The sequence below is a fragment of the Bubalus bubalis genome, chromosome 2 (assembly GCF_019923935.1).
Source record: "Bubalus bubalis isolate 160015118507 breed Murrah chromosome 2, NDDB_SH_1, whole genome shotgun sequence".
In the NCBI taxonomy this organism is placed as follows: Eukaryota; Metazoa; Chordata; class Mammalia; order Artiodactyla; family Bovidae; genus Bubalus; species Bubalus bubalis.
The window spans coordinates 79,341,226-79,355,665 of NC_059158.1; the positions used below are offsets into that span (position 1 = coordinate 79,341,226).

Here is a 14,440-nt window from a genome sequence, read left to right on the forward strand (position 1 = left end):
ATTAGGAGGAAGGCCCCAGAGCCAGGGAACTGCCAAACTCAATTACTGGGTTATTGACGCTAGCATATGTTTTTGAACAAGATCCTAACACCTTTGTTTCTCATCACTGGCTCCTGACTGCAAGTCCTCATCTTATATAAGCCCCTAGACTCCTCATGGAGGGGGTCACAGTTCTTGAAGCATGAGCCTACTGTGTTAGTCTCTCTGCCGGCTGAGAATTAAAGGCAGCTTTCTATTTCCTCCAAACTCCGTCTCTGTATTTTCTTATTCAGCTCCAGTAGGCAGATAAAGTGACAATTTTGACCAGCAACAACAGTACTGGATCTCTTATGTCCAAATCTTTTTGTTGAAAATTCTTTTCTCCTGGGGGCAAAACTCGCCCCATTGTACTCATCCAAGAAGTCATCAACTATGAGACTTTCTTAGGCATCAATACGTTGTCAATGCCAGCTTGAAACAAATTTTGAGCAACTACACAGTTGTGATTGTTGTTTTCTTTCCCTACAGCTGCTCTGTGTTTGGAGTGATTTTATTATCATTGATTAAAACCACTGCATTGTGGCCTATTTTAAACATTTTCACTTAAGCTGCTGTTGCTAAAATAGACTCAAATGTTTTCTCTTCACAGGTATGAGAAAAATCTTGTGTTTGCCCAGCGCTGGGGAATTAGAAAAGGGATAGTGATGGGATTCTTTACTGGATTCATGTGGTGTCTCATCTTCCTGTGTTACGCGCTGGCCTTCTGGTACGGCTCCAAACTTGTCCTGGATGACGAAGAATATACACCAGGGGCTCTTGTCCAGGTACTTCCACCTTGATGACCTAGACAGAACATTTCCTGCCTGTATCTAGGAAAAGTCCACAGAGAAGGCATTTGGTTTATTCCATTAGTGTCTGAGAGAGGACAGCCTCAGTGATTTGATGGAGTCCATCTGCAGACACAAGCAATACTTATGACTTTCATAATAAAGGGATGTTGAGCATTTGAGTTGATAAGATTTGCAAGTTAATGCTTTTCAATCAATGGAAGATTTTCTAGCTGTAAAACAATGATTTTAACTGAGTCCAAAAGATAATATGCCATGAAAATGGAAAGTCAGGGATCTCTCAGCTAAAACTTAACAGTTTATGTGGTTGAGCTTAATAATAGCATGAGATATGTGCTGGACATAGTTGTGAAATAAACTGAGTTACTAAAATATGAAGCAAATAATACCCTCAACTGAACAGATAATACAGGCATATTTTATTTCTCACTTGCACTGTAGCCAAGCTATAGCTAATGCCTTGGCTACTTTAATTTCCAATATCTTTTCAGTTTTTCTTTCAAGAATTAATTATTGGACATCTACTATATGCCAGATTAATACAAAGTGCAGAGGATTCAATAGTGAGCAAAAGAAGTATGATCTTTGCCTTGATGGAATTTACAGTTTAGTGGGGGTCGGTGAGCAATAACTAAATAATCACATCACTGTGTAATGACAATGGTATTATATGCTACAGAGGACAGGGCCCTCAACTGTGAAGAGCAGGGTAACCAGGTGTGGCTGGGGTCAGGGAAAGCTCTTCCTCTTGCTTGCTATCCCCAAATCTCCCCCCGCTGCCACCTTTATAGCTCCTGTCCTTGTTCAAGTTCTTAACTGGATGGCACTTCCCCAGTCAGGTGTTCCATGATCATCCAATCTTTTTTTTCTTTTCTTGGGGCTTCCATGGTGGCTCTGTGGTAAAGAATCTGCCTGCCAATACAGGAGACCTGGGTTTGATCCTAGGTCAGGAAGATCCCCTGGAGAAGGGAATGGCAACCCACTCCAGTATTCTTGTCTGGGAAATGCCAAGGATAGAGGAGCCTGGCAGGCTACAGTCCCTGGGACTGTATGGGATCTTTAGTTTACAAGGCTTTTATTTATTATTATTATTTTTTGGCTGTGCCCTGTTGCATGTGGAATCTTAGTTTCCTGACCGGGGATAGAACTTAAGTTCCTTGCAATGGGAGCTCAGAGTCTTAACCACTAGAACACCAGGGAAGTCCCGTCATCCTATCTTTTATTCTCTTGCATGTTCTGCTGAACTTTTCCTTTAGAGTCCTTGAATGCATTTGAACACTTGCATTTACTTATATTTGTTCCAATCATTCCCAACTTCACACAGTAAGCTCCATGAGGTCAGGGAGGTAAAACAAGAAATATATGTTTCATTTGGTCTATTAATTATTCAATAAATTATATTAATTTTAAAGGCATGGAAGTGGTTTCATATAAGATTTAAAACAAATTGGCTCCAGATTCTTGTAGGACAGGCATAAATTAAATAACACAAAATACCAAAATCTCATATACCAGAAATTTGCTAGCCAGAAGACTGCAATTTGAGACCTACTGCTTTTATATAAATACATATTTAGGGAAAGTTAACAGAGAAGGCACTAGCGACCCACTCCAGTACTCTTGCCTGGAAAATCCCATGGACAGAGGAGCCTGGTAGGCTGCAGTGCAGAGGGTCGCTAGGAGTCGGACATGACTGAGTGACTTCACTTTTGCTTTTCACTTTCATGCATTGGAGAAGGAAATGGCAACCCACTCCAGTGTTCTTGCCTGGAGAATCCCAGGGACAGCGGAGCCTGGTGGGCTGCCGTCTCTGGGGTCACACAAGGTCGGACACAACTGAAGCGACTTAGCAGCAGCAGCAGGGAAAGTTGAATAGAAATTTTATTTGCAAAAAAAAAAAAAAAAAGAAATTTTATTTGCAAATAGAAATGATTATTAGAGGCCAGCGTATAATCATTCTAAGCCACTGACTTTATTTCATTAAGAACCTGATAATACACTAAGAATGATTTTCTAAAAATGTATTAATTTATAATTTAGCTGCACTGGGTCTTCATTGTGGCACATGGGATCTTCAGCTGTGGCCCGTGGACTCTTAGTTGCAGCATGTGGGATCTAGTTCCCTAACCAGGGGTTGAACCCAGGCCTTCTGCATTGGGAGCTTGGAGTCTTAGCCACTGGACCACCATGGAAGTGCCATTAAGAATGACTTTATAAATTTTAGTTTTTCTTTTAAAGATAAACAGTTGGCATCACTTGAAATTTGTTTTAAAAAATTAAATATGATGAATCATGTTAAAATGTTTTATAAACCTGAAAGGGATAGCATAGATGGAAAGTGTTACTATTATTATAATTTAAACACTTACTTAATAACTGTAATACAGCTTTGCACATTTGAAAAGCCAGTGAAGCTACTGCAGTTCTAAAATCTGACTGTAAAGTCTTTTTCTTTATTGACCTAATGACTCTTAAGAACTTCCAACTTTATCAAACCAAAAATACCTGTAGTTGTCTCAGCAGCTTGTATCTGCTCATTCTGCAGAAAGGCATTCATTGAGGAAAGACATTCTTCTTATGATTACTTGACTGTGAGTAGAGGAAAGAAGTGTTCACAAATAACAGTTTCAGAGGGAATAATGAGAAAATAGTAAATTGAAAATACACAATTCTGGTTGGAACCATTGGATTAAAAAAAAAAAATCCTTGTTGCATCTTTCTAGAAAAGATCCAATTTTATGGTTTTGTTAAAAGATAAATTCAGGCATATTAAAATTTTTATGAGTTTATTTGAGCAAAAATAATTCCAGTTGGGCCCACCAGGAGTAGCTAGAGGGGTTCTATTAATAGAAGTTAGGAAAAAGACTTAAACAGAGAAGAGAAGAGCAGGAAGCAAAGCCAAGAAATTATTTGGCTGGCTGTAGCTTAAGTAATTGCCTTATTTTGTTGTTATTTTAGTTGCTAAGTTGTGTCCTACTCTTTGTGACCCCATGGACTGCAGCATACCAGGTGGCTAGATAGCATCAGCGGCTCAACGGACATTAATTTTACCTAACTCCGGGAGGTAGTTGCCTTATTTTGGAAAGCCTCTTTGGCTGTTTGTCATTTAGCTTTGTCCTTAGATTTTGATTTCTTAGCCTTGAGGCATTCAGGCTTAGGTTTTTGTGGCTTAAATAACCTGCTAAGGCATTAAGGCTACCTCAGTCTAATGGCAACCTTGTTTAACTCATTTCACAAGGTTTCACCTTGAAGTTTCCTGCCCAGGGGATTATAGGCTACTGTATACCTTCTATAAGAATTCCTTCTGTCAACTGATATTTTTTGAGTACTTACTATGTGCAGACATGATATGTAATATGTCTCTAACTTTTAATCATCAGTTACTAACCTCACCTCTTACTCCTTGTAAGCCACCATTTATATCTTAAGAAAATTTTCTTTGGGAAGAGGAGAGACAATCTTTAACAGTATGATTGTTGGTAAGCATTCCCTTTCTGGTTCTTTCTCTTTCTCTCTCTTGCATGTGCATGCACTTTATTGGCCATGCTCTGAGCTGCGAACTATTAAGGCTGAGTTTGCACGAGCTGAGTGTTTTTAATCCACTAAACTAATTAACAATTAGGTTAATCTAACACATTTTGTGATGCACAAAATCATTATTGGCTGCATGGTAATTGGGCCTAAATGGTAAGTAGTTCACATAAATGGCTGTAATTAGTATCACTTGTACATAGACAAAAACCGCACTCTGTGATCTATTACAAAAAAAAGATAAAAGGGAACTGAATGGTGCTGAAGTCTGCTCTTTCATGCCCCTTTTAAGTTTCAGGACTCAGTAATGAAAAAGTAACAGCAGTAATAGAGAGGTGCATTATTTAGTGTATACAAGGTGTCAAGCACTGAGTGAAGTATTTAATATAATTACCATGTGTAATCTTCACAACTTCATTCTGTAACTGATGCCATTATGCCACCACTTAAAAATGAGATGGAGCCATGAGGTGAGAATTATATGCCAAGTAGCGGAGGGTGGGATCTGAGCCCAGATTTCTGTGATTCTGGGACCCGACTCATTAAGCACTGTTTTCCTGTTTCTGAATCTCTTCCAAAGGGCCACAGATTTCATTTTATTTATTTAATTGAAGTAAAGTTGATTTACCATGTTGTGTTAGTTTCAGGTGTATAGGAAAGTGATTCAGTTATACATATATACATATATATATTCTTTTTCAGGTACTTCTCCATTATAGGTTATTATAAAATATTGAATACATTGATAGTTCCCTGTGCTATGCAGTAGGTCCTTGTTGTTTATCATTCTATATATAATAGTTTGCATCTGCTAGTCTCAAACTCCCAATTCATCCCTCCCCTACTCCCCTCTCCTTTGGTAACCACAAGTTTGTTTTCTGTGCACAGATCCCCTCTCCAGCATAGCACACTCACAGATACACTGTTCCTCAGAGGCTTCTTTTGCCTACTTTCTTCCCACACTAATGTTTACAGGGCTAAAGAGTGTGATATTTGGAATGAGAGATGATGGTCTACTAGGAGATGTGCTAGCTCCTGCAATGGTATTAGTGCGTGCAATGCAGGAGACCCAGATTGGATCCCTGGGTTGGGAGGATTCCCTGGAGAAGGGGGTGGCAACCGGCTCCAGTATTCTCATCTGGAGAATTCCATGGACAGAAGAGCCTGGTGGTGGGCGGGGGCGGGGGGGCAGGGGGCGGTGTTCCAAAGAGTCAGACACAACAGAGCAGCTAATACTTTTACTTTCTGTCTCATTCACTCTTCACCTAAGAACCCCAAGAGAGACATTCATTTCAGGTAATGCTTACAAAAACCAGGCTGATCAAGCGTTTGACTTCAAACTTCAATTTAGGCCGCTAGTGAATTGGTCTAGAATCTAGACCAAGGGTCAGCAAACAATGGTCCACAAATCAAATCGAGACTGTGGCCTGTTTTTGTAAATGACATTTTATTGGAACATAGCCACAGTCACTTTTTTCCTACTGTCTATGAATGGTTTTGTCCTTCATAGTTGAGGAATTGAGTTGAATAACTGCTTTAGCCCATATGGCCTGAAAAGTCTAAAATCTTTACTAACAGGTCCTTTATGGAAAATGTTTACCAACTCTTGAACCAGTACATGTGGAAAATTAAACCAAGAACAAGAACTGTTCTGTCTGTTCATCTTATCACTTCCTATGTGGAATCTCACTTCTCTCATCACCATCATCACTATTATTTCCATAGCTGTCCTTAGATTAATCATCTCTACACACATTATCATTTAATCCCTGTAAAAACTCCTTGACATATATGCAGTCATTTTCCCCATGTTATCAATATTGAAATCGGGGCTTGAGAGATTAAGTAATCTGCCCATGGGAGGAATACCTGCCATAATTAAGGAAAAGGACAGAAGGACAGATGGAGAACAGATGAAGAGAGAATGTTTATCTCCATGCATAGCCTAGGGAATTCAGGGAGATGTCAAGAAGCTGGCCCGCAGCATCATGATATATAGAATAGAGAGGATATTGGAGAGGGAGGAGATGGATAGCAGGCTCTGAGAAGCCCCATGGCCTAGCCATAAGGGAAAAAGAGAATGGGGAAGAATTCTGGGGCATTTTGTTCTGATGTGATATAATCCATGGGAAGAATACAGCTCATGGAACTACCACAGACTAGGATCACTTGATTACCTGAAAAAGACTACATTCGAGCAGGAGTCAACCTTTATTTTAGCTCAGCAAATAACTCCAATCCTCAATAGACGGCGACCAAGGAAATAGCCTCCATGTGAGTCATGTGACAAATAATCATTCTTTGGTTGAAAGGGTAGAGAGAAAGAATCATGTGCTCATCCTAGAGGCCAGCATGAGGAATTGCCTCTTCCTTTACAAACAGCACTGGTAAAAACAGTGCTGTTGGCTAGGAACAACTGATCATGATCAGGTAGCCTTCCCCTAACTTAGTGAGATGGCCAGGTTTATGAGTCAAAGAACATCTTCCCCAGCTCTACCCAGGAAGCTGGCTACTCCACTTGTGTGCAATAGCAGCAGATGAGCCTGAGAGCTGAACAAAATGTGAATGGAGAAAGTGAAAGTCACTCCATCATGTCTGACTTTTTGTGACCCCATGGACTGTACAGTCTATGGAATTCTCCAGGCCAGAATACTGGAGTGGGTAGCCTTTCCCTTCTCCAGGGGATCTTCCCAATCCAGGGATCGAACCGAGGTCTTCCACATTGCAGGCGGATTCTTTACCAGCTGAGCCACAAGGGAAGCCCAAGAATACTGGAGTAGGTAGCCTATCCCTTCTCCAGTGGATCTTCCCAACCCAGGAATCGAACCGGGGTCTCCTACATTGCAGGCAGATTCCTAACCAACTGAACTGTCAGGGAAGCCCTGTCTCAAATAGTGCTCTACCACTTAATACACACTGAGACATTAAGTAAGTTAGGCAGCCTCCATACACCTCTGTTTTCTCTATTATTGTAAGGATTAAATGAAATAATACAAGTAAAGCACTTAGAAACATGCCTTATTATTATTGTTATTATTACTGGTGGTAGTGGTATAACTGTGCATGCATGAGTGGGAAGTAGCTTCAGTCGTGTCCAACCCTTTGTGACCCTATGGACTGCAGCCTGTCAGGATCCTGTGTTCACGGAATTCTCCAGGCAAGAATACTAGAGTGGGTTGTCGAGCCCTCCTCCATGGGATCTTCCCAACCCAGGGAGCAAACCCTCATCTCTTACGTCTACCTGCATTGGCAGGTGGGTTTTTTACCACTAGCATCACCTGGGAAGCCAGGTATAGCAGTAGTTATCCTAAAAATTACTTCACTAGTAGCAGGAATGTAGCAGTAGCAGTAAGCACATATTGCATGTAACAAACTCTAGGATAGTCAAGCTAATAATAGTGTCTTTATTGTTTCAGTAACCCTTTCACCAGAAAACCATTGTAAGGCTCTTTATATAATGAATCAAATTCTTGTGTCATGACTCTAACTCACTCAGTGTCTATATGCTGCCTTACTTACACCTCTTACTGACCTAAAAACATGTTATTCTTTGTAGAATAGTGATGTTCAATCAAAAATAATATATTCTTTTAAATCATAACAGTAGAAAAATTGGAGATACTTGACAGAACAAAAGCTATCCCAAGTGTTTTCAAAGAGTTATTTAGCTTTCAAACTCCCACAGAAGGAACTTCCCTGGTGGTGCAATGAATAGGAATCTGCCTGCCCAGGTAGGGGACATTAGTTCGATCTCTGGTCTAGAAAGATTCCACATGTTGAGGAGCAGCTAAGCCCATGTGCCACAACTACGAGCCCATGCTCTAGAGCCCAAGAGCTGCAACTATGAGCCCATGTGCTGCAACTGCCGAAGCCCTCACAGCTAAAGCCTATGCGCCACAAGAGAAGCCACTGCAACGAGAAGCCTGCACATCAAATTGAAGAGATGCATCTAGAGAAAGCCTGCATGCAGCAATGAAGACCAAATGCAACAACAAAATTAATTAATTAAAATAAATAAATTTTTTAAAAAAGCCATGTTGTGAGCTGTCCTATGGAGAGGACCAAGTGATAAGGACTGCATGTCTCTGACCAACAAAGACCTAAGGTGGTCTGCTCACAGCCATTAAAAAAAAAAAAAACAAAAAAAAAACTCCCATGGAAGAATATTTCTGAGAAATTTTTGAGTTCACATGGATAGCCTAAATGACAATGAACACTATTTACAAACTGATGAAAACTATGTTTATCTCTTTTTATTTCAGATTTTCCTCAGTGTCATAGTAGGAGCTTTAAATCTTGGCAATGCCTCTCCCTGTTTGGAAGCCTTTGCAGCTGGGCGTGCTGCAGCCGCCAGCATCTTTGAGACAATAGACCGGGTATGTAAAAGCCAAAAGTAAAGGCCATTAGCAAGTTGAGGGCAGGGAGAGAAATGAACTCATGAGGAATTTATCCTCAGTGTTAAAAAATATAAGGAACTATCACAATGCCCTTAATTCAGCAATACTTAATAAGTACTGTCATGAGCCAGACCACAGTATGAGATGGGAGTGCAAGAGTGAAATACAGCAAATAAGGCCCCTCCTCTCATATCATATGGGAAATAGGCATTAACGAAGTCAGTCAATCAGTCAGTCAGTTCAGTCGCTCAGTGGTGTCCGACTCTTTGCGACCCCATGAATCGCAGCACGCCAGGCCTCCCTGTCCATCACCAACTCCCAGAGTTCACCCAGACTCACGTCCATCGAGTCAGTGATGCCATCCAGCCATCTCATTCTCTGTCGTCCCCTTCTCCTCCTGCCCCCAATCCCTCCCAGCATTAGAGTCTTTTCCAATGAGTCAACTCTTCGCATGAGGTGGCCAAAGTACTGGAGGTACTCTGAAATCATCTTTCAGGATTTGAAATAGCATTAACGAAGTAGACATATCCAAAGATAGGATAATATTAGACAGTGATAAGTGCAATGGTGCCTCAGAAGGTAAAGAATCTGCCTGCAATTAGGGAGATGTGGTTCGATCCTGGCTTGGGAAGATCCCCTGCAGGAGGGCATGGAAACCCACTCCAGTATTCTTGCTTGGAGAATCTCCATGGACAGGGGAGCCTGGCGGGCTACAGTCTAAGTGGTTGCAACGAGTTGGACACAACTGAACGACTAAGAAGCAGCAGCAAGTACAGTAATGGAAATAAAACAGGTCACTGCAATAGCAGCTGGGGTAGGGGAAGGAGACTTTATATTGAGTGACAGTGACACCAGTTATGAACTGAGAACCAAAGCAGGTGAGTCAGCCATACAAAAAAGTACTTAGGAGAGGAGTGATGCCTGGGAGGTAAGAGCAGGGAGCATATTCATGGGAGAGACCTCCAGGTTGGAACAGGGCTTGGTGAGTGCAAGGAAATAAAACAAAGTCAGTGTGACTGAACAGAGTGAGCAAGAGAGAAGATGGAGAGATGGGAAGTGGCCAGATCACACAGGACTTTAAAACCCAGTTCATAAGATTAGATTAACTTCTAAATGTGACAGAAAGTCTACAGGCTTTGACCCTGGTAGCCTAGCTAAGAGTTTCCCGATTAATCTATTGGAGCACATTGGACGTCAAGATAGAAAGGTCAAAATCTAAGAACATCTCTGAGAAGATGCCCAGGACTGAGTCAGAAGCCCTGGAAATCCAGACGTGCGTTGTGGGTCCCTACATTGTTAGTGTTGGTGAGATTAGAATCTGCCTGAGGAAACTGTCCATCACTTTATCTGTTTTATATTTTGGGGTTTCATTTATGGGGCTTTATAGAAAGATAGTTGAAAACCATGTAGAGCTATCCAAATTCTACCTCATTCTTGGCATTGTTGTATGCTCAAATAAGATGTGTCTAAAACTCCCTTGAAACTATTACAAAAAATTAAGGCATTTAAAAATTTAAGAATAAAGAAGGAGGAATAGATGACACTGTAGCCCCCAAAAGAGATAGGATGATGAGTTTCTCTCACTAGAGTAAGAGAAGGAAGAAGTTGGCCCTGAGTGTTCTGGTAGCAGGAGACAACCCTCACTCTGGTCTGATTATCCACCATGGTTAAGTTCTGAATTAGGCTCACTACTAAGAGCCATGGAGGTGAAATTCAGCATGTTGATTAAAAAAGTTGGTGGCATTTGAAGACACCACTTGAGAACATTCAGTTAGTGTCAATCATCATCTACAATAGTCAAATGTAGGATATTATTGGATCTTGACCTCTTGAGACTCCTCTACTTCCTCAATGAACAAATGTGTATCATCTGTCAAGTTAGGTTATGGTGATGATCACATAAAAGAAAAAACATTAAAACACCTGTAGATTGTCTTCTTGGGTATCTCAATATTATAATACTCCATAATAATATCAATATATTATATACCAATATATTAATTACAGATTAATACCATATATTATATTGTGATATTTTCACTATATAAAATATGTCATAGTAATAGAAAATAAATACTAATTAAATTAAATTAATGTGATAATGTTTTATACCAATTATATGATTATCAGCAGTTTTAATTATAATTAATTATACATTATTTATGTAAGTTTGGTTATATATAAATCTACATAATATATGTAATATATAATATATTTTAATACAATTATATAGCAATAGTAATTACACAGTAAACATCTCAACATTAATTTCCCAAGAAGTGTTAGTGAATATTATTACTATTATTAATACAATTTAATGTGGAAGCAGCTTATCTTTGGCAATGTTTAGCCTGATTGCTGTTCTGTGTTATGAATAAATTCAAACTGAGATGGACAGTAAATGCATGTTATACATGCCATTGCTCTATCTCTTTTCCATTCCACTTCAGAAACCCCTCATTGACTGTATGTCAGAAGATGGTTACAAGCTGGATCGAATTAAGGGTGAAATTGAATTCCATAATGTGACCTTCCACTATCCTTCCAGACCAGAGGTGAAGGTACGTGCCAATCTTTTCCCAATTTTCTTCTTTGATGATTCATTTCCAGAGCCACAAATTATTTGTTTTTCTGAAGCATGACTTATTTTCCAGGAACAAGGCACAGAGGCATGTTTCTCTGGAAGTGTCCTCAGGTTTTGTTCCTTAGGCCACTAACCACATTCCTTGTGCTAATAATAATAATATACAAATCTCTTTGGTAGGAACAGTTTGGTAGCACATTCAGGTTAAGTCAGCCGAGTGACACCCTGTTGAAACGAGTGGCAGGTCCTGTCACTGTGAGAGCAGGCTAAACAAACTGCAAGGCAATCAGAACAATCCAGGACAGCCGTGCCAAGCCTCTCTTTAGAGGCTGCAGAAGGTCGAACCCTGCCTGGGTGGGGCAGGAAGTGGCAAAGGAAAGCTGCTCTCTGAAATTTTTTACTTCCTATCCATGTTTACAAGGATCATTAGATCAGTCCTTAAAGGAAAGGTAATTTTGTAATCTTATAATCACTGTCTTGTACTATGCAATTGTTCTGGGCACAAGGTGAAGAAAATTTACACTGTTCCCACGCCTACTGAGCAAGTGTCTTTAAAGGCAATTTACCCTACAGGAAGCAGAATCTACTTCTCTAAAAGAACTGGCTTTGGAAGGAGAGGAGACTTATTCCTCATTTTTAACAGAGTATCTTTTTCTTTTCATTTATTTACTTTTAATTGAAAAATAATTGATGCACAATATTGTACAACTTTCAGGTGTACTACATAGCAATTAGATACTTGCATACATTATGAAATGATCACTGTGGTAAGTCTAGCTATCATCTGCCCCTACCCAAAATCATTACAATATTATTGACCATATTCCTTATGGTGTATATTATGTCCACGTGCCTTATTTATTTTATAAATTCAGGCTTCTACCTCCTTAACCCCTTCACATATTTCCCCTTCTGGCAATCACTCATTTGTTCTCTGTATCTCTGAGTCTGTTTTCATTTTGTTTTGCTTGTTTGCTTATTTTATTTTTTAGATTCTACATATAAGTGAGATCATACAGTATTTGTCCTTCTCTGTCTGATAGTTCACTTAGCATAATACTTTCTAGATTCATCCATGTTGTCACAAACACCAATATTTAGTTTTTTATGTATGAATAAATTCCTTTGTGTGTATGTGTGTATACATATGCGTATGTATACATATATATATTCTTCAATAGATAAATGAGTATAGAAGATGTCTATATATATATACCACATTTTATTTACTCATTCATCTATTGATCTATTTAGATTGCCTCCATATCTTGGCTATTGTAAATAATACTGCAGTGAACACTGGTATGCATGTATCTTTTCAAATTAATGTTGCTGTTTTTTTCTGATAAATACACAGAAGTGAAATTTCGGGATCCCTTGGCAGTTCCATTTTTAATATTTTGAGGAAACTTTGATTGTTTTCCATAGTTAGCTACCCTTCCTTAATATTTCTATATCCCCACAGAGGTCATGGAAATGCAACTTAATTTTAATACTACATAGTTGTAACATAAGTAAATTTATATATATATATATACACACATAGAAACAAATATACATCATACATGCATACTTATATATGTATATAAGATAGGTACATGTATATTCTGATATTTCTGAAGTATATTCTTAGTTACAACACACATACATATATAAACATTCAATGTAAAAGTGCCTAGTGAAATATAAATAACAAGGTTGTACTTACTCAGTAAACATTTTTGAATAAATGGCTAAAAACTTCCTTTATAATATCTGTTCAGAGACAGCTGTTCAACGAATACCAGTTGAACTGAAATACATTTATTTCATTCCTGTTTTATCTTCTATTCTCAATGCCAGTAGTTTGCTTTAACAAAGTCTTACTGTTAAGTGACTTTCTCCCCTAAGCTAATTGGGACAGTCTCCTTGAGGTATCCTGGCATGTCAGAAATGTTTTAAATTAGATTTTGGAACATAGTTTTTGAGGTTGGCCTGGCTTATTAACTTCAACAGTGTTACCACACGTCATTTTATTTGTTGGCTATGGCTATTAGTTTATGACTAAGTAATGTGCTAAATGCTAAAACCACATCCTAGCACTGTTTACTAATTTTTCTGGTTATTGATGAAAATCAATGGCTGTTGCTATGAGGGCATAAGTAAACACATACACAGTGTCCTAACAAAGTGTTCTAACTTGTAGCCTAATTGATGATGATCTGAACATTGTTCTTTTCTTTTCTCTGCAGATTTTAAATAAACTTAGCACAGTCATTAAATCAGGGGAAGTGACAGCTATGGTAGGATCCAGTGGAGCTGGGAAAAGCACAGCACTGCAGCTCATTCAGCGATTCTATGATCCCACTGAAGGCATGGTGTGTATCTTCTAGAAACTTCTTAATACACGGGGATGTGTACATGGATGCTCAGTCATGTCCAACTCTTTGCAACCCCATGGACTAGCCCACCAGGCTCCTCTGTCTATGGAATTTTTGAGGCAAGAATATTGGAGTGGCATGCCATTTCCTACTCCAGAGGATCTTTCTGACCCAGGGATGGAACCTGTGTCTTCTGCCTCTCCTGCATTGGCAGACAGATTCTTTGTCAGTGAGCCACCTGGGGATAGGAGATTGAAAATGGTGACATATTGGTCAAACGCAAACACCTAGCAAACACTGACAGCGCTTTGACATCTGCGTAGTTCAGTTAATGGTTTGTTTGGTTTGGTTTTTTGGCTGTAACCTGCGGCATGTGGGATCTTCCCAGGGATCAAAGTCTGACTTAATGATTTTTTTTGACTAAACCAAATGGACGAATTCTCTCCATAGTAGTTGTGTTCGATGAATAATCAGTCCATCTGCTCAGTGATGTAACTGAATGTACAGATAAGTTCAAAATGGTATTGCTGCCTTTTCAGTGAGGGAAAATTTCCATTTCTTTCTTCGTATTATAACAAAATTGTTATTATTCCCTAAAGTTTTCCAAACACTAAGCATAAGAAAGCTTACATGGCCAGCATTAACAGAGAACAGTTCTTGATTGTTACTCTGAGATGTCAGGTCTAAAAATAATTACATTATTTTTGCAAACTACTTAGTCTCTTTCTCCTTGTGTTTGTC

General features: G+C 39.2%; 1 protein-coding gene across 6 annotated transcripts in view; it reads left to right on the forward strand.

Annotated features, from left to right (window-relative positions):
* Positions 1 to 14,440, forward strand: part of ABCB11 (ATP binding cassette subfamily B member 11) — a 106,173-nt gene that overhangs the window by 48,488 nt on the left and 43,245 nt on the right. For all 6 annotated transcript variants that reach the window (XM_045163968.1, XM_045163967.1, XM_045163972.1 and 3 more), the window contains 4 exons: positions 629 to 803; positions 8,621 to 8,734; positions 11,206 to 11,316; positions 13,571 to 13,696. In XM_045163968.1, coding sequence (XP_045019903.1) covers positions 629 to 803; positions 8,621 to 8,734; positions 11,206 to 11,316; positions 13,571 to 13,696 — 526 coding nt within the window. The remainder of the gene's footprint in view (positions 1 to 628; positions 804 to 8,620; positions 8,735 to 11,205; positions 11,317 to 13,570; positions 13,697 to 14,440) is intronic.